The sequence below is a fragment of the Chenopodium album genome, chromosome 15 (assembly GCF_948465745.1).
Source record: "Chenopodium album chromosome 15, dcCheAlbu1.1, whole genome shotgun sequence".
NCBI lineage: Eukaryota > Viridiplantae > Streptophyta > Magnoliopsida > Caryophyllales > Amaranthaceae > Chenopodium > Chenopodium album.
The window spans coordinates 10,848,910-10,867,709 of NC_137848.1; the positions used below are offsets into that span (position 1 = coordinate 10,848,910).

Consider the following 18,800-nt stretch of genomic DNA (forward strand, 5'->3'; position numbering starts at 1 on the left):
AGGGAAAGACCTCAGAAAGGGGACTAGACTGACGAAGATTTGCATTGGTGATTTTTGCTATCTAGAGTTTCTCATTGCGTTTGATACCTTCAAATCTTTGATAAATCAATTAGTACAAGTTACCTCTACGACACTATATGAGTATCATATATTCTCAATGCTTTGAGTACAAGGTTCATCTTTACTACAAATTATTCAATACAAACTGTCATACCCTAAAGTTTTAACACAAATTTTTACATAGATAATATGGTTATTGATGAACTCTAGCCTTTTCTTTCTTCTAATATGTTACGAAATTCCCTTGTGAAAAGGGCTTCCTAATGTTTTCCTAATGTTAATTTCCTTACGTTTATGAAAAAAGAAAAACAAATTACCACATAGAACACACAATACTATAACGAACTATTTTTTTCAATTTATGCAATCAACTCTTTGTATAACGTAACTACTCAATGCAAATATTTTTACTAAAAAGTATTTAACCCAACTCATTTGATCAGTGTAGGGATAAGGATTAAACATCATTTTAATTGACTATTACTTTTGATTGAGCAAGATGAACATTCATCAAAATCAACACATTCATCTAAATAATAAAAAGAAACCATATAAAAATTAAATTACTTATTAAATATTTTGATCTTTCAATACTCACGGATGTTCCTTTTATCTATGAAGTATTATGATCTTTAAATATTCACCGTTGTTATTAAACATTTTGATTTGTCAATATAAAGTCACTTTTATTTATTTATTTTTTCAACAGGAAAGTCGCTTGTATTAAAAACAAGTTTTGTGGAAAAAAAAAGGAAAAAAAGTAAACCGAATGTCATTAATTAGTCCAATCCTAAGACCAATATTGAATATTGACAGTAATTCTACATTTAACAACATTCTTACAATCACGAGAATTCACCAAACTTTGCTTTGAAACACAATCCCTAAAATACAGCTTAATTCTCTCTCCTAATTAATCAAATCTTGAATTCTTGATCTCCGCAAATGTTCAATTTGTTAATAACTTCCTGACAATTTCAGGTGAATTTAGCTACAATTCGCACTTACCCATTGCAATTCGGATGAAGATTTAGCAATCCCAGGTACGAGTTCCCTTTATTTTAATGAATTTATTTCATGATTTAAATTCAGGGTTTGCCCTATCAAATCAAAGAAATGTGCGATCAAATTTGTGGGTTTGTCGAATTTAGATTATTTTTCTGCAAATTTATCTATATTACCCAGAAATGAGATTTTGGGGTTAACTTTTGATTATTAGAATTTATGAATTTAGTGATTAATTGACCAAAATTTTCAGATTGGGAAGGTCAATTAAATTTCAGATTTGGGGGTGGAAGAGCCACTGCGAGTGAGCCATGGCATCATCAGGTCAGTATTTTGCAGAACTTTCGCTTTCTCTCTCCTCTCTACTAGTTGAATTTGTTAGTATTTCCAATTACGAACTTGTGAATTGTAGACTAGTGTTTTCTTGTATGGACAATGATGGTAAATTATTAATCTTATAATATGGGTTTTTTTAAATTCGAATACTTATTGTTGCTGGTGGTGCTTCGGTTATGGGGGCAGGTTGCATGAGTATATAAATGTCAGTTTGTATTTGACATGGACTAAAATCACCTCATAAGCTTAGAAATTTGAAATGCGTAGTTGCATACATCAGTTGCTAGTGGTGGTAGATGGTTGATCCCTTGAAATTCGAGGTTCTATTGACGGAAGGGATCTTGCCACAAAAAATCAAGGAGAGGGGAGGGGGTTTTGCCAAAATGAAAAGGGGGAATGGCTTTTTTAAGAAAGGATAAGAGAAGGAATTAGTTGCTGGAAAAAAGCCAGGGAGGGTGCAACAAGCTAAGTGAGAAAGAAAAAGGGAAAATACTTCCTCCTTTGTTTTGCTAGAAAACTTTCCCCAAACTTAAAATATATCTTTTCAATTATTATACGAGTTGGTGATTTTAGGCATCGCGAAGAGTGTCGTGTTTTGCATCATAGTGAGCTCTGGTGTTACACATCAAGCTAGTGATTACCATTAGAATGTAGGCCTGAGTATCCTAAATTAGTTAAGAGTGTCAGTGTTTTCATAATAATATTGCCCTCATTGAAATGTACACTCTTTTGTATAATAAGTGTTAAGTAATTCATTCCCCCCCCCCCCCCCCCCCCTGTATTCTATGCTTTTTGGCCTTTTTTTAAGTTGCCCTTGCTATTGCGCAGTAGTTGCCTGCTGGCCTTATCTGTTTTGTCCCTACATGAACCTGTTGCTTTGCTTTTACATGCATTGAAATACATTACACTACCTCCGTTTCTTATTATTTGCAACAAAGAGATATTTTATGTCTCACAAATAATACCCCTTTGTTGCAATTAATAAGAAATAGAGGTAGTATATTTTTATATATTATATTTGCCTCATCGAGAAACTGGAATTTGTTTTATTCATCTGTTTTTTTGTGGTTCTATGTTTGATGTGTGACATTTCTCTCACCTTTTGTTTTGGTAGGCGGTGGTTTAAGGAATACATCTGTAGTCGTCCTTACTTTGGAATCTGGTGAAGTATATATTGTTGTGAGCTTGTCCTTGAGGCGTGACACCCAAGTAATTTATGTTGATCCAACAACTGGAGTACTTTGTTATTTTGGAAAGCCTGGGGTTGATATCTTTAAGTCAGAACGTGAAGCTGTAGATTTTGTCACAAATAGTTCTAAATGGCTCTGCAAAAGTACCACATATGCCAGAGCAATTTTAGGTTATGCAGCCCTTGGAAATGTTGGCTTGCTTCTTGTTGCTACAAAGTTGGCTGCCAGCATTCCTGATTTACCTGGAGGAGGTTGTGTTTATACAGTGATGGAGGCTCAATGGATCAAAATTTCATTGCAAAATCCTCAAGTTATTGGAAAAGGAGAAGCAAAGAACATACTAGAATTGACGACACTGGACATTGATGAAAAGCATTTCTTTTGTGAGACAAGGGACATGAGCCGGCCTTTCCCTAGTCAGATGCCCTTGGACCAGCATGATGATGAATTTTTTTGGAATGGATGGTTGTCCTCCCCTTTCAAGATCATAGGCCTTCCTCAACATTGTGTTGTACTTCTGCAGGTTTGAAATAATTTATTTTTGTCATCATCTCTGTATCACTCTTCCTATAAACTGTACAATGGTTTTGTTACAACGTGGCTAATGAGTGAACACTTTATGTTCTATGCGGCTATGGCTTATATTGCACCTCTTAGGCTCTTAGTTCTAGTGGTCTTACATGTATTTTGGTGGTCCTTGGTGATAGATTGGGAAAATAATATCCTATGCCTAGAGTAAGTGTTTTTTAAAGGATTTGTTCTCTTCACCTGATAAAAGGTGTTTTAATCAAAGAGAAGCATAAGAAGATTTGGTGTGGTTTAGTTTGATTTTAACAGGAAAATAGTTATAAGTTCTTGAAACAAGGTAAAGAGAACATAGCCTATATTGCAGTTAGGGAAAACCATATTACACTAATAGGAAAGTTTCTTATAATTCTGTTGTTGAACAAAATATGTCCATCTTCCCTTTTTGATACACTCCAACAAAACACCTACTTACTAAAGTTACAATTGAGCTTTATTTTTGTAAGAAATAAGATTTTGGATTTCATGTTAACCTTACCTTTTCCTCAAAACTTTATTAATTTTGAGTCGTGATATCTCGTACCCATGCAATCCAAATTAAAGTGGTGGTATTTTTGGCGTGAATCTTAAGCATGAAATAATAACTCTGCCATTTTGTAATGTTTTTTGGAGTTTCCTTTCTGTGATAACTTTCATGTCCATCTTTCTGTGTTTTCTGTTGCATAATGGTGAGTTGGTGACTGGTGACGTCAGGATTTTTTTTCCCTTAATCTCCATTACTTCCGTTCTTGCGTCAAAATTGGTCAACTGTATTTTACCAATTATTTATGTAGGTACTGAATCCTGTTATGTTAAAATTTTATTTATTCAGCGCATATATAAAATATTTTCAAATTTTTGAAAAGTCTAATTGGACATTGGTAACTACAAAATGGAAGTTGGGAGCTTTTTGATACATCCTAAGATGGAATGGTATTCTATTTAGCTGTCCTATAATCAAGTTACTCTTTCGGTTTCAAGATAATAAAATTACATGTTTTTCTCAAATACACCCTTACAATGGAAAGCCAGTTGGGGGGGGGGGGGGGGGGGGTGCAAAAATATGTGGGAAACTTAATTTTAACCAAAAAATAGAAATAAAGGAGCTTTTTGGGACATTCTAAAATGGAACGCAGGGAGTTACATATGGCCATATGGGAATGGGTGGGAAGAGGTAGTTTGTGTATGCTGTTTCTTGATATGATCTTTTTATGGATTTGCTCTCAACAATTTATAGGCTCTCTCTGTAATACTGTTTATGGTTCTCTTTGTTTATGCTCTTGGTGCTATCCTTTGCCTTCTTTTGTTGTTGACTTCTTTATCTGTGTTATTCATCTCTTGTACCCAAAATAATTTACAATATGTATTCATGTTATTTCATTTTATTCTTTTTCTTCATGTGAATTCATAGGGATTTGCAGAATGTCGAAGCTTTGGGAGCTTAGGTCAGCAAGAAGGTATCATTGCTCTGATTGCTCGACGCAGCAGACTGCATCCTGGTACCCGATACTTGGCCAGGGGAATAAATTCTTGTTCTGGCACAGGTAGGATAATGACTATACAGTTTTTAGCATCTTTTAATTGTGATACTTAAGTGTGCAAAAACTCCTTCCTTACTCATGTCTGACCTGAGTGAGAATGGAGAAAGTATAAAATTTTAAGGGAAATTCTAATTGGTAATCACGAACTTTTATTTTTTTCTCAATGGTAAAGCCTGAAACTTTTTATTATCAATGGTAATCACGAATTAATATTACTAAACTAATGGTAACTTAAGTTAAACAATTTATTAATTCCTTTACCATGGTTTAGCAATCGAATTGCAAAAAGACATTAATACCCTTATGTCTAACCACTTCTTTCTTCTTCCTTTCTCTTTCCTCCTCCATAATTCTCTTGCTTCTTCCTTTCTCTTTCCTCCTCCCCGCTGCAACTCCCTTCTCAGCCACCACCGCCATTGTTAAACTACTTGTTAAGGTTGGAATCGGAGCGAACTCGGAGTGACGCAGCTTTAGTGTTATATAACCTATCGCTTGATCATAGCAACCGAGTGAAACACATGAAGCAATTCAACGCAGTGCCACCGCTTCTCGCAGTGCTCTGGCAAGAAAAAGTGCAGCTGGTGTTGTATAAATTAGCGGCGAGTGAGGAGGGGAGGCGATCGATGTTGGATGGAAATGCGGTGGCGCATTTAGTGTGGATGTTGAAAAAGGGGAAGGGCATCCATCCACCAGCCACCTCCAACCCCTGTCGACATCCAGCCTCCGCCACCTCCGGACGCTGCCATTCGAACCGCAAAACCCAGAGAATTCAACAGCAAACCCCGACAAATTAGACCTAAAACTAACAAATTTGACCCCAAAATCAACAAATTCGACAACTAATTCGACCCCAAATCAACATATTCGGCAAATTCGGCCTCAAAAATTAACAAATTCGACCCCAAAAGCAACAAATTCGACCCCAAAAATCAACAAATTCAACTCCAAAATCGACAAATTCAACCCCAAAACTCAATAAAATCGACCCCAAAATCAACAAATCGACCTCAAAATTCAACAAAATCGTCAAATTCGACCCCCAAAATCAACAAATTTGACCCCAAAATCACCAAAAGTCCTAGAAATTTTAACCAAAGTAAGGGGAATGAGAGGGAATCGGGGAAGGAGATCAGAGGGAATCGACGAAGAGGGGAAGGTGGCTGATTTCGGCTAGGGAGGATGGCTGGTTTCGGCGTCCTCGAGAAACAGTTTTTGTGGTGATGAGAGGAGAGAGAGAGGGTCGGGAACAGGGGAGAAGGTGCTCATTCAAGGGTATTAATGTAAATCTATTGTTACTTAACCCAAGATTAACCCTAGTTAATCTTTTAATGATATTAAAATATCATTAATGTTACCATTAGCTTAATAATATTAATTCGTCATTACCATTGATAATCAAAAGTTTCAGGCCTTACCACTGAGAAAAAATAAAAGTTCATGGTTACCAGAGAGAATTTCCCAAATTTTAATCATGCATCGCGTGCAGATAAACACGATAAGTGAACCCATGTGGTGGGGGTTAGTAAGGGTATATTATGGGATAATTATTTGCCAAAACTAGAATAACAAAAAGTAGGAAGATTTTTGAGGAATGGGCTTAAAATGGAAAATAGGAAGGTCTTTTAGGAATGGAGGGAGAGCCTTTTTATTTTTATTTTTCATGCGTTCAAAGTTTATAAGTTTAACCAATTTTTTTTTTTTAATTATGTATTGGGAAGATATCATGTGTAATCATCTTAGATACAATTTAATTTTTTTTTTTTTGAAACAAAAATTAATTTCTGAATTTTCATTTTTTTACCTATATGTAAAAACCCAACTTGATCTATTTTTTAGTGCAATGTTATAGAATGGTGTAATGGAGTAAGAGGATTTTCAACTATGCCTCACTCCCCTAGTGCTTAAATGATGGGGATTGGGTGTCAGTGATTTATGATCAGAAATTTCTTTGTGGTCAATATTCCTTACCATTTGCTGTACATTCTTTCTTTCTGCATACTGAGTCATTCAGCTGTGTAGGAAATGAAGTTGAATGTGAACAGCTTGTTTGGGTACCCAAAAGGGCTGGCCAGAGTGTTCCTTTCAATACATACATCTGGCGGAGGGGCTCTATTCCTATCTGGTGGGGTGCTGATTTAAAGATGAGTGCTGCAGAAGCAGAAATAAAAGTTGCTGAACATGATCCTTACAAGGGAAGTGCAGAATACTACCAAAGATTGAGCAATCGATATGATACTCGAAACTTCAATTTTTCTGGTGGGAACCAGAAAAAAATTCCTTTTGTCCCAATAGGGTGCATTAATTTACTTCGCAGTGCTGAGGGGAAATCTGAATCTATATTGGTTCATCATTTTGAGGAATCTTTAAATTTTATTAGATCATCAGGGAAGCTTCCCTCTACAAAAATTGTTTTAATGAATTACGACTGGCATGCAAGGGTTAAGTTGTATGGTGAGCAGCAAACAATTGAAGGGCTATGGAGACTCCTTAAAGGGCCTACGATAACCATTGGCATCACTGAAGGGGATTACCTACCTTCACGTCAGCGCATAGGCAATTGCAGAGGTGAAGTGATCTGCCCTGATGAGATTGAGGGTGCATATGTCTTAAGATCTCGCCAAAATGGCGTGTTACGATTCAATTGTGCTGATTCTTTGGATAGGACAAATGCTGCTAGTTATTTTGGAGCCCTGCAAGTTTTTGTAGAGCAATGTAGAAGACTGGGTATATCACTTGACAGTGATATTGGCTATCAATCAGTGGATAACTATAGCGGATATACAGCCCCACTTCCACCTGGCTGGGAAAAGCGCTCTGATGCAGTGACAGGCAAATCATATTTTATTGATCATAATACAAGGACGACTACATGGAGCCATCCTTGCCCAGATAAACCTTGGAAAAGATTTGATATGACGTTTGAGGGGTTTAAGAGGTCAACCATATTATCACCAGTATCTCAACTTGCTGAGTTATTTTTGAATGCTGGGGATATACATGCTACACTTTACACTGGCTCTAAGGCTATGCACAGCCAGATACTCACCATATTTACTGAGCAAGGTGGCAAATTTAAACAGTTAGCTGCAGCACAAAACTTGAAAATAACTATAGAAAGAAGAATTAAAAACACTTTTGTAGATAGTTCTCGCCAGAAGCAGCTGGAGATGTTTCTTGGGATGAGGCTGTTTAAGCATCTTCCGTCAATCCCACTTTTTCCTTTGCATGTATGTCATTTTTAATGGAATTAGTTGTGCTTTGATTATTTGCTTTCATCTATCAGAATGATGTATTTGCATGGATATGAAGAGACTTTAAAACATATTTACGAACACTGCTGTCTGTTGAATGTTTAACACTTTGCAATTAGCTTTAGTTTTGTTTTTAGATTTTGCAGTGTTTCCAATTCTTGGAAAAAAAAAATTGTATTTCAACAATAAGAGGTCTTCTAACCAGATCTGCAATTTATATAGTTTTAGGCCTTTTAGCCCTCATTTGTTATCACTTGTTGTGAAAAGACTAGTGTGAATCAGATATATGGATCATGTAAGAAAAGGTAAGATAACATATGTAGTGTCCTGGAACTATCATTAGACTTTGTTGCTGAGAGGCAAGTAATAAAGTGGCTCGAAATTTTGTACTCTTCATTTTGTCACTAGTGTGTGCTGCTTAAATCATTATTCAATATGGAAACAGACACTTGAGACTTCATTTAAAGCCATTTGGGTTTTCTGTAGAATGGTTGAGTCTGACACCTGACATATACCAGTGACCAACACTAGTAGCTGGGTAACATACTAACATGTGTAGCAGGTAATGAGTTGTCTAGGAATTTACATCATGACGTATTGTTTGTTGGCATTGTTGATAGCGAAGTCTTTGAATAAAGTTTAATTTTCTGTGCTTCAATTTGTGATCATTTGAATGTAGATTATAGTTGTTTTCTGGGTCAGTCATCAGCATGACCTGGTTCAGATGAATGACTTGAATGCGCATTACCCCGCAGCTTGCATCTAGTATATGTCTGGGATGCCAAGACAACAGTTGTCCGATTCTTGTGGCATGTTTTCCTGTGTTATTGATTTTGTTCTTGAAGGATTGACATTTCTGCTGTCTGCACAGGCATATATCTGAAATGTTAGATGTTTCTTTGTTTGAATGTGATTTTGATGCACAAAACTGATTGTGTCAGGTGTTGTCTCGACCACCTGGCTTCTTTCTCAAGCCTGTTCCAAGCATTTTCCCAAATTCTGGTGATGGCTCTGGTCTTCTAAGTTTCAAGAGAAAAGATCTGGTCTGGGTATGTTGAGCTTCCTGCATTTAGGACATTATTTTCTGATTTTTTAGATTAGAAGCTATCTTCCGATTTCTATATTTATATTTGAGCTGCATAATCTGCTGATTTTTCTTTAACTTAACATTGATGTTACAGGTTTGCCCCCAGGCTGCAGATGTAGTTGAACTTTTCATTTACCTTACTGAGCCATGCCATGTTTGTCAGCTTCTTCTCACTGTCTCACATGGTGCAGATGATTTGACCTTTCCTTCAACAGTTGATGTGAGAACAGGCCGAGACCTGGATGGACTTAAACTGGTTTTGGAGGTTAGTATTATCTCGTATGATAAGTATTTTAAACTATCTGTGCATGACAACTATTCTGTCTTGCAAGAGAAACATGAATCCATAATGTAATTGCACTCTTCTGCAATTTTTTTTTTAATTGCCTTTTGGTGATAGATATATCTGCTATTCTGCTGCCTTTTTCCTAGAATGGAATATAATTACTTAATATTTATTGTATGATGAAATGTGAGTAGTTATGTGTAAACCAGTGAAAATAGAGAGGTTACAAGTATAGTGTCATTTTGCTTCTTATCAATGTCATGTCTGCTCTCAAACGAAAAGAAATGTAAAGTTTCCTGATTTTTCCGGATTAAGGGTACTGTATATGTGTAAATGAAAGATTAAAAATTTTCTGAGAAGAAATCAGGTCACCAACAGTGGGTTGTTTCAACCTTTCACTTGTCAGGAGTAAGCTGCATACTTCATATATCTTAGACCTTGTTTTGCTGACATTTTTTTTTTTTTAAAAAAAGGCAAGTACTATGTTTTTACGAAGTAGATGAATGTGATGTTGTTGGCTGGCATAAACTTAGTTCATCTCCTAGGAACTACTTTTCACAAAATGAAGGTAGCTTCTTACCTAACTCCCCCTAGATAAGTCGAACATTCCATGACCTATCAAACAAAATTTTGCAATTCCTATTTCATGCGAAATGAAATTATATATTAAAAAAAATAGAAAGTTAGTAACTGCCTAGCAAATACTTCTTTCTATGTTCAACAGAAGACCACATACTTAGATCTTGCTTTTGGCTCTGGCAACACTGTCTCTGGCTTCTTGTTTTGTTCCTGATGGGTTATTCTGTAAATGTCATGATATTCGGCCTTTTCAAAAGTGAATAGCAAATATATAAGATTTTTCAGCTTCTGTATTGTTTATTTGACATGAATTTCCCCTTTAATTTCTGATGTCTTTTAGCAATGTTACTGTTACTAATCAGATATTTGAATTTAGCTTGTACTTCTGTTCATGGGAATAGTGTTGGTGATGTAAATAGTCATGAGATACAGTAAGTAAAAAATGCCTGCTCTATATTTTATTTTCCTTGGTGAATATCCAAGTTTCTATTGCCTCTCAATTTTTATGTTGCAATGTTGCGCTTTATATTTCCAAGGTAACTGTAATTCTACTGTAGATATGTTGTAAAAATATAGTCATTTCTCATAATCATTTAAATTCTTCTCAGGGGGCTTCAATACCTCAATGTGGAAATGGGACAAATATTTTAATACCCTTACCTGGACCTGTCAGTTCTGAAGATATGGCTGTGACCGGAGCTGGTGCACGCCTTAATGGTGCAGATGCTTCTACCCTGTCATTGTTGTATGATTTTGAGGAATTGGAGGGAGAATTAGACTTTCTCACTCGTGTGGTCTCTCTTACTTTCTATCCTGCTGCTTCTGGGAGAACTCCATTAACTCTCGGTGAGGTACAAGGCTGATCTGCTGGGAATTTTGTTGTAGTATCTGCTTCCCATTACTTGATTGTGAAATGTCAAAATATAGTTCTGATTTTTTTTACATGTGTATGATTAATTAAACTTCTTTTAGACCTAAAGCCGAAAAGGAAGACCTGTGCGCAAAAGATTATACAGAAAAGAACTTTTGGTCGTGCACAAATACTCGTTATCTGACTTGCTTCTCGCGTTGAGACTATTCTGTGTTAGATGTGAGAGACATTGTAGAAGGATGAATCCTTGTAATCTGAGTACTAATTATTCATGAATTATGGTTTATTGATATGTCTATGAAAATTTGGACAATGCTCCTCATAGATCTTGTAGAGGATGATGTGGAAATATGCAGCACCCCCTTTTCCCGAACTTAGAAGACATTTCTCATGTGAAAGTTTTGGCGTCTTCCACCAAATTTCATTTTTACTATTAATATGCTTTATAGCCATTATAGGGCTTAGTTATCTAAGAAGACTTTTGGAGGATTTACTTAGAAACCACTCATCTTTGTATTTGCAAATGCCAAGCAAATCTCCTTGCAGTCTCAGTTACATATGACTACCAAGGACTCCTGGTCTGCATTTGGTCTATAATACTATCAATTTCATTTTAGTATGGGGTGATTGAGTCAATGTTTGCAGTCATCTGGTTCTAGACTGCAATATATAAAATCAAATGTCTCTGGATTGCTTTGGAGTGTAGATTAGTCAAATATATTCTCAATCAATTGTCCAAAGTCTTACTGGAATTTCTGCAGTAAGAGTGCATAAGGATTCCCAATATTTGATTAACATTGAAGGCTTTTTTATAAATGGTGATGGTAGCCATGGTGCATGGTCAGTAGTTTTTTGCATTTTGGAACTTATATTGCTAATTTTGGAAATGTCGTAACAAAGAGCTTTATTGTGTACTGCCATCAGCTGAGGGAGAAAACTACCATCTGTTCTTGTTTAGCGCTATAGCACTGTAGAGTCTGAAAGTTCAGCTTTCTTGTTCAATTTATGTAGGATCTTATCTTAAAAGGTTTGTTACTGATGGGGATTGACTTTGATAAAACTTGCTTTGGGATTCTGACTTCTGAGGTTTTCTGTTGTCTTGTGGTATGAAAGAAATTCAAAGTTTTTTCATAGCAATTTCACCTGCAATTTTCATTAATATGGTTAAAGATCTTTTGCCTCTCTCGCCTTTCTCCCTCTCGCTATTTTCGAGTGGATATACTTCCCAGCAATCACAATACAACCCTAGCATTAATATCTTTTGGCCCCATTATATTGGAGTACTTCAGTCTGCTAAATTAGTTGCCTCCTCTCCTAGTGGAATGTTAATTGCATTTGTCTCCTAGTGCATAGTTGTCTCCTCCTTTTTCTGAGTTTGCAGTGTTGGTTCATCACACATCTTTATTTTTGTTTGTAACTCAGGATAAATCTGACCCCTTCCCCTGTTACCACCTACATATATCGGATATTTTAAGATGTCATTAGCCGCTTTACTGTCGTGTATATTGGTTTATTTATTTATTTAATTTTTATGGTATTATCTATGTATCTCTTTAATTTTGCCTTACTTTTATTGGAATTTAAAAAGGACTTACTACATTACTTGGCTGTGGCATGGTAATATCTTTGTAGGTAGAGGTTCTTGGAGTGTCTCTTCCTTGGAAAGAGATTTTCACTAATGAAGGTCGTGGTGCAAGATTGCGTGAGCAGGCAAAAAAATTCCAGAAACAAACAAATACTCTCTTGCCTGGTCCTCATTCCAGTACTGTAGGTGGCGCTTCAGTATCCAGAGAAATTTTTCAACCCAAAACTCTGCCAAATTCTTCATCCAGCGATTGGTTTGACCTTTTGACTGGAGATGGAACTGATTTAAATCCATTTGGTAACTCTGTGAATGAGCATTGTTATGATCAGACTGGTTCTGAGTCCCCTCCTCTGGTTGAGAAACCATCTGATAATGGTGCTAAGCAGTATATTAACTGCTTTAAGTCTCTTGCTGGTCCACAAATGGTATGTGTTGATTATTCTATTAGTAGTTAAGTAATACAAACATGAGATGTGATTGATAATTGATCTATGGCTCTGCTTTTGATGGGTCCTGATCTAGAGTTTTAAAAATTGCTGAAGGGCATAGCTAATACATCTCTAAGGGTGTCAAACCCATTTGTAATAATCCGAATTGATAATATAACTATGATTAGGACAGAGGTAGTTTATGTGTGTTTTTTCCATGATAGGGTAACAGTTTGGGATTGTTTTGTTGATCACTTCTATCCTATTCATTTGGTCACTTAGTGTTGTAGGGACATTTCAAAGAAAATTAAATTCAAAGATTTGTGAATTACAAGTCCAAATCGTGTTCATTAATAAAGCTACAGTAAGTGCAGTTAACCAGATTTCGGTGGTTGGATTCATGGTCTAAGTTGACCACCAAGTTTTAAATTCAGGGCTCTAGACAATTGGCAGTTTTTAGGTGTTTAACATTGATGTTCTCATAATTTTAACTATAAATAAACCACCAGAATTCAGCTAAAGGTATCATTAACCATTATGTAATTGGTTTGAAAGGGTGGTAATTTTCATTCATTTTTTAATGTTTCTTGGGATGAACTCAAGCTTTTATTTACCTATTGCAGAGACAGAAGCTGAATTTCATGGAAGCTATAAAGCTGGAAATTGAACGTTTGCACTTAAATCTTTCTGCTGCTGAGCGAGATAGGGCACTATTGGCAGTTGGCACAGATCCTGCTTCTATAAATCCTAATCTGTTGCTTGACGATGTATACATGGTGAAATTATGCAGAGTTGCCAATAGTCTTGCAATGGTGGGACAAGCAGCTCTTGAAGACAAAATTACCAAATCAATTGGTCTTGAGAAAAGTGATGATGATGCTATTGATTTCTGGAATGTTTCTGGTTTTGGGGAGAGCTGTGTTGGTGGTGTATGTGAGGTACATGCTGAAAATGGGGAGGCAGCTCAAATTTCTAATGTGAAATTATCAGCAGATTCCTCAAAGTCTTTTTTGTGTTCTCATTGTGGAAGACACGTTTGTAAAATATGCTGTGCTGGAAGGGGAGCATCTCTGCTTGCAAGCTATAGTACAAGGGGTTCTTTAAGCTGTAATGGTGGACAGGGCCGCATTGGCTCAGATGGGGCTGTATGTAAACAATGCTGCAGCGATGTTGTGCTGAATGCATTAGTACTGGACTATGTCAGGGCCTTGTTGAGCTCCCGGAGAACCACTCGTGTTGGTGCTGCTGCATTTACAGCTTTAGCCAACATCCTTGGATTTTCCTTGAATGATGGAACTGAAGAAAAGTACAAATCTTCTGATGCTTTAGAATCTAGTAAAGTACTGGGAAAGTTACTTAAGGGGGAAGAATCTTTAGCTGAATTCCCATTTGCCAGCCTTTTGTATTCGGTAAGCTCTCTTTTCTATTTAGGTTAGATTTAGTAGAATTTGAGGGGTTTGAGGTATTTCACTAACCTGCATTAGATGATACCCTTTATGTGGTACACTTGAGTAATTGACAACTTACATCTTTACTCGGTTCATTTTTTGACACGTGAACCCCCCCCCCCCCCCCCCCATCCCATCTCAAATGTGATTCAGTGTTTGTAGAGTTTTTTTCATTAGACTGTTTAGTGTAATAAGTTGATGAAACATTTGTTCTTACCTGTAGTTCTTTTTTCCTGTCAATGCTCGAGGACATTTTGTTCTCGTGATGTAATACTATTGTTACTTGTGCAGTTCTAATATTATTTTTTAAGAGATAACTTAGTTGCATGGGTCAGTTGAAGCGATTTATTCTAGAAAGTGTGTAAATGTGAATGCACTCTATTTTATCTTTTTACCAAACCAAGGGGCCTCCACTTGTTTAAAGAACCTTCTGCGGTTTCTTTTTTTTTTATCCAAATGTCTTTTTCAAGTTTGGATTATTGATTTGATAAACAATTGAGAAGCTGAAAAACTGTATGTTAATTACTTTTTTCCTCTGCTTTTCATGATTTTAGATTTATTTTCAAGAAATATTGTATTTTATGGAGATGAACTCTATAAAAGTGGCGTTAGGTATAATAATTATCAATTGAGAAGCTGAAAAAGAGTATGAATTAATTACTTATTTTTTTAGTTTGTGTGTGTGTGTGTGCCATTTGGTACGTTTATTTTGAGTGGACATGAACTATTATATTTCTGTCTTTTTTTTTTTTTCCCCTTTGTATTGGAAGGTTGAAACAGCTGTAGGAGCAGCTCCCTCCTTGTCATTATTCGCTCCTCTGGATTCAGGGCCCCAACATTCTTATTGGAGAGCTCCTCCAAACAACAATTGCATAGAGTTTGCCATTGCTCTTGGTTCTCTTTCTGATGTCAGTGGAGTAACTCTAGTGGTTAGCCCATGTGGCTACTCAGAAGCTGATGCTCCTACTGTAAGTGTTGGCTCTCTAACTTACATGGTGCCTGGCTAGTGAAGTGTACTGATTGAGTTATTCACAATTTATGGTCTGTTGTTTGTTATTCTATATCACGTGGATAGATAGTGAAATAAATAGCAATAGTCATGACTCAGGACATTATAGTTAGACGGAAAATAAATTCAGTTCTTATGTTCTTTTTCTAGGTTTCCAAATGGATATAAGCATATAACTTGAAAACAAAAGTGGAGACAACTGGCCATAGTAAAGTAGAACGTTACTGGAGACTATATTTATTTAGAAATACAGCCTACCCGTCCATAAAAATAATCTCATATTTTATTATAGGTTTTTGTTAAAACTTGTTGCCTATTGCGTAAAATTTTAATGGTTTATGATTGGATTTCTAAGTGTCACTACATAAATTAATTGATGGGAAGAGGATAGAGATGGCACAACTATTATAAAGCTTCTTGTACAATGTCATATTCTTAGTTTTGATTGGTTTGAAGCTTTGAGTAGTATGGGAACTATCTTTGAAGCTGGTGTAATTATTGATGATACCCTTTTTGTATTAATTTTTCGACTAACATGCTTCATCAGACCTGTCCCTGGATCATTTCTTTTGTGTTTTTTTCTCAATTCACACCTGACACAAGATCCCCAAACTCTCTTTCACCTTACGCTTGAATCATAAAATAATTAAAGATTTTCCCAAAATGGAGTTGTAAACTCTAACCCTATCCTGCTAATGATATCTTGTGAGTCTAGATTATCCTTTCAGCACTTGGTGGGTTAAATAAATAGCCCTAGTTAAATTCCAATTTCCTAATGTGTAACTTAATAGCTTCAGCGTTCACATGGGTGAAATTGCTTAGCTTCTCTTCTCACAAATCACCCCTGTAACAACATCACAAAGGGTAAAACCAACTTTGCCAATACTTATATTAACTAGACCAGTTGCTTTCTTTCCTGTAAGAAGATGGTAAACCTTGTCTGTTATTCATCCCCTCTTTCTTTTGCACTGACAACTGTTTACATATTTATGCCCATTAGCTTATTGGGGTTGTGCATAACTAGAATTTTCATTTTTATTCTACTATAGGTGCAAATTTGGGCCAGCAATAAAATAAGCAAGGAAGAAAGGTCATGTGTGGGAAAGTGGGAAGTGCAATCTATCTTGCAATCTTCGCCAGAGTACTATGGACCGGAAAATTTGGATGCCGTTGGGACTGCTCCCCGAAACATCAAGTTTTCCTTCAGGAATCCTGTTCGGTGCCGCGTCATTTGGATCATGCTAAGCCTTCAACGAGCTGGTTCAGCTTCTGTGAATTTTGGGAGTGATTTCAATCTTTTGTCACTGGATGAGAATCCTTTTGTTCAACCAACTAGGCGTGCATCTTTCGGGAGCCTAGATGAAAGAGATCCGTGTCTTCATGCCAAACGAATTCTTGTGCTTGGAACTTCATTGAAAAAGGACATGGAGCTCACAGCACCAGAAAGTTCAGAACAGTTAAAATTGCAAAATTGGTTGCAGAAGCCACCTCAGCTAAATAGATTTAAGGTTCATGTGATGCTTATATTTGCCTGGCGCTTCTAAGACTGCATTATTCTGCTTGTATCACTTTCCACCTGTCAAATTTCATATGTACTGAAACAGCAAGTTTGCCTTTGCATTTCAGGTTCCAATTGAGACTGAAAGGTTAATCGAGAATGATTTTGTCTTAGAGCAGTATTTATCACCTGCTTCGCCGTTGTTAGCTGGTTTTCGTCTTGATGCTTTTAGTGCTATTAGACCTCGGACAACTCATTCACCAACATCTGATCTGCATGCTTGGGATCCCTCTGCAGTATTACTCGTAGAAGAAAGGCATATCACACCTGCCATGTTATTTATTCAAGTATCTGTTCTCCAGGTAATCGTGGTCACCAATTGTGAACACCAGCTTGTTTCTTGCTTCATATATAATCTTGTTGTGGAAATATAATTGTTTGTTTCAATTGTAGTTGCAAACTTTGACCAAATACTATAATACTCAATATCCAGTTCTGTAGTTTACTCGTTCGGTGAACAATTTTAAGCCTTATATGGAAGGAAAGTATATAGAAGAAATCTGGATCAAGTTCACAAGCCAAATTAACTAACAGCATAGACTCTACATTAACAAGAATTAAATTCTGCAATAAGCTTGAAGAGTTAGATCATGTACAGGGTAAAGCTTTCCACATGATAAAATAAGACTGTATATGTGCGATTGTGTGCTGGACGAGAACTAAGTAAAAATGCTATTTTCCTCGGTTGCCAATTGTGACTGGTTGTCAGAGCTTCAATTTGGAATGACAAAAACATGCTTCTTTCTTTTTTTTAGAAATAACTTTCTTTCATATGAAACAAACTGAGTTATGTAGCTGCTAGATGGTGTGGGTCATTATAGTCTGTTCAGCAGGTGAGCCGCTCCTTTTTTTTAAGGATGGCAAATTCATACTTACATTCTGTCAGAAGCTCTATTAAGGAAAACTCTTCATTTAGTTTTTCAAGGGGGTAAAATGTCTTTGGTTCCTTTTGTTTTCCCGTCTGGGCTTCTTCAGTAAGACAGTAAGGATGTGTTCTTTTTACACTATAGGTGTGGATGTCTGGTTTGAGTTTGTGAGATGCCTTTCCTGATGTGTGTCTGTAATTGGGTTGTTTGTTTTATTTTTGTGTGTTGCGGTTTGATAGAGATGCCGTATACTTGAATCATGCAATTTAATCAAATCCGAAATTTAGAGTTATGTTGAGTAATTTTGTTGTTATTTTTCAGGATACTAACATGGTAACAGTCGCGGAATATCGATTGCCAGAAACCAGGCCTGGAACTCCAATGTATTTTGATTTGCCAAGACAATTGCAGACTCGTAGAATCACGTTTAGACTTCTTGGGGATGTTGCTGCATATATTGATGACCCTGCAGAGCAAGATGATGCCGAGTACAGAAGTTCACCCTTGGCTGCAGGACTTTCCCTGGCCAATAGAGTAAAGTTATACTATTATGCTGACCCATATGAACTTGGAAAATGGGCTGGCCTTTCTGCTGTCTAAATACAAGTCATCTATTCAACAAACCGCTTGTTTTTCTCTTTTTTGTGCAATAGTGTGTATAGCACAATGATTGTATTAGTGGCTTTGCCGCCATTTTTTTCCTGCTTATATTCATTGCTGTAATGTTCTGTATCAATTTTGATTCATTGATTAAATATATATCAGGTTTCGGTTAATAAAACTGGTGTTATTGAAATTGAAAAGCGTTTATGTTTTCCTTTTCTTGCTGGTGATTAGTTCAGTTCATAGCAGTACTCATCCAAAATATGGTGTTACAACTTGTGTATAATGCCTACCCCGATACATTCAAAATTAAGTTCTGCTCAAAATTGTTCGTGAAGTAAACAATTGAGGCTAAACAAAACTTTTAAAGTCGATTAATGAGCAAGCATAGCTTGAAGGCATTACTTGTTCTGCTTGCATCAATTCGTTATATCTAAAAACAAATCTGGCTTATTCTCTATGTTCCTTTTTGTTTGTCTCATTTAATTTTACACATATTTTTTTTAAAGCATACATTTGAATTTATCTTCAAT

The 18,800-nt window shown here is 36.3% G+C and overlaps 1 protein-coding gene across 1 annotated transcript; it reads left to right on the forward strand.

Annotated features, from left to right (window-relative positions):
• Window positions 1-887: 887 nt before the first annotated feature.
• Window positions 888-18,459, forward strand: LOC145582935 (putative phosphoinositide phosphatase SAC9). Its single transcript, XM_081639998.1, has 14 exons — window positions 888-1,103; window positions 1,319-1,389; window positions 2,516-3,114; window positions 4,567-4,699; window positions 6,716-7,923; window positions 8,889-8,996; window positions 9,129-9,299; window positions 10,508-10,750; window positions 12,403-12,780; window positions 13,407-14,192; window positions 15,002-15,199; window positions 16,290-16,748; window positions 16,867-17,100; window positions 17,986-18,459. The coding sequence occupies exons 2-14, from the start codon at window positions 1,377-1,379 to the stop codon at window positions 18,262-18,264; spliced, it is 4,809 nt and encodes a 1,602-aa protein (XP_081496124.1). The 5' UTR covers window positions 888-1,103; window positions 1,319-1,376; the 3' UTR covers window positions 18,265-18,459.
• Window positions 18,460-18,800: the final 341 nt, after the last annotated feature.

Coding starts and splice junctions, on each gene's coding strand:
- LOC145582935 (XM_081639998.1), top strand. Junction 12,781..13,406: donor CTCTTGCTGGTCCACAAATG/GTATGTGTTGAT, acceptor TACCTATTGCAG/AGACAGAAGCTGAATTTCAT. Junction 14,193..15,001: donor TTGCCAGCCTTTTGTATTCG/GTAAGCTCTCTT, acceptor TTGTATTGGAAG/GTTGAAACAGCTGTAGGAGC.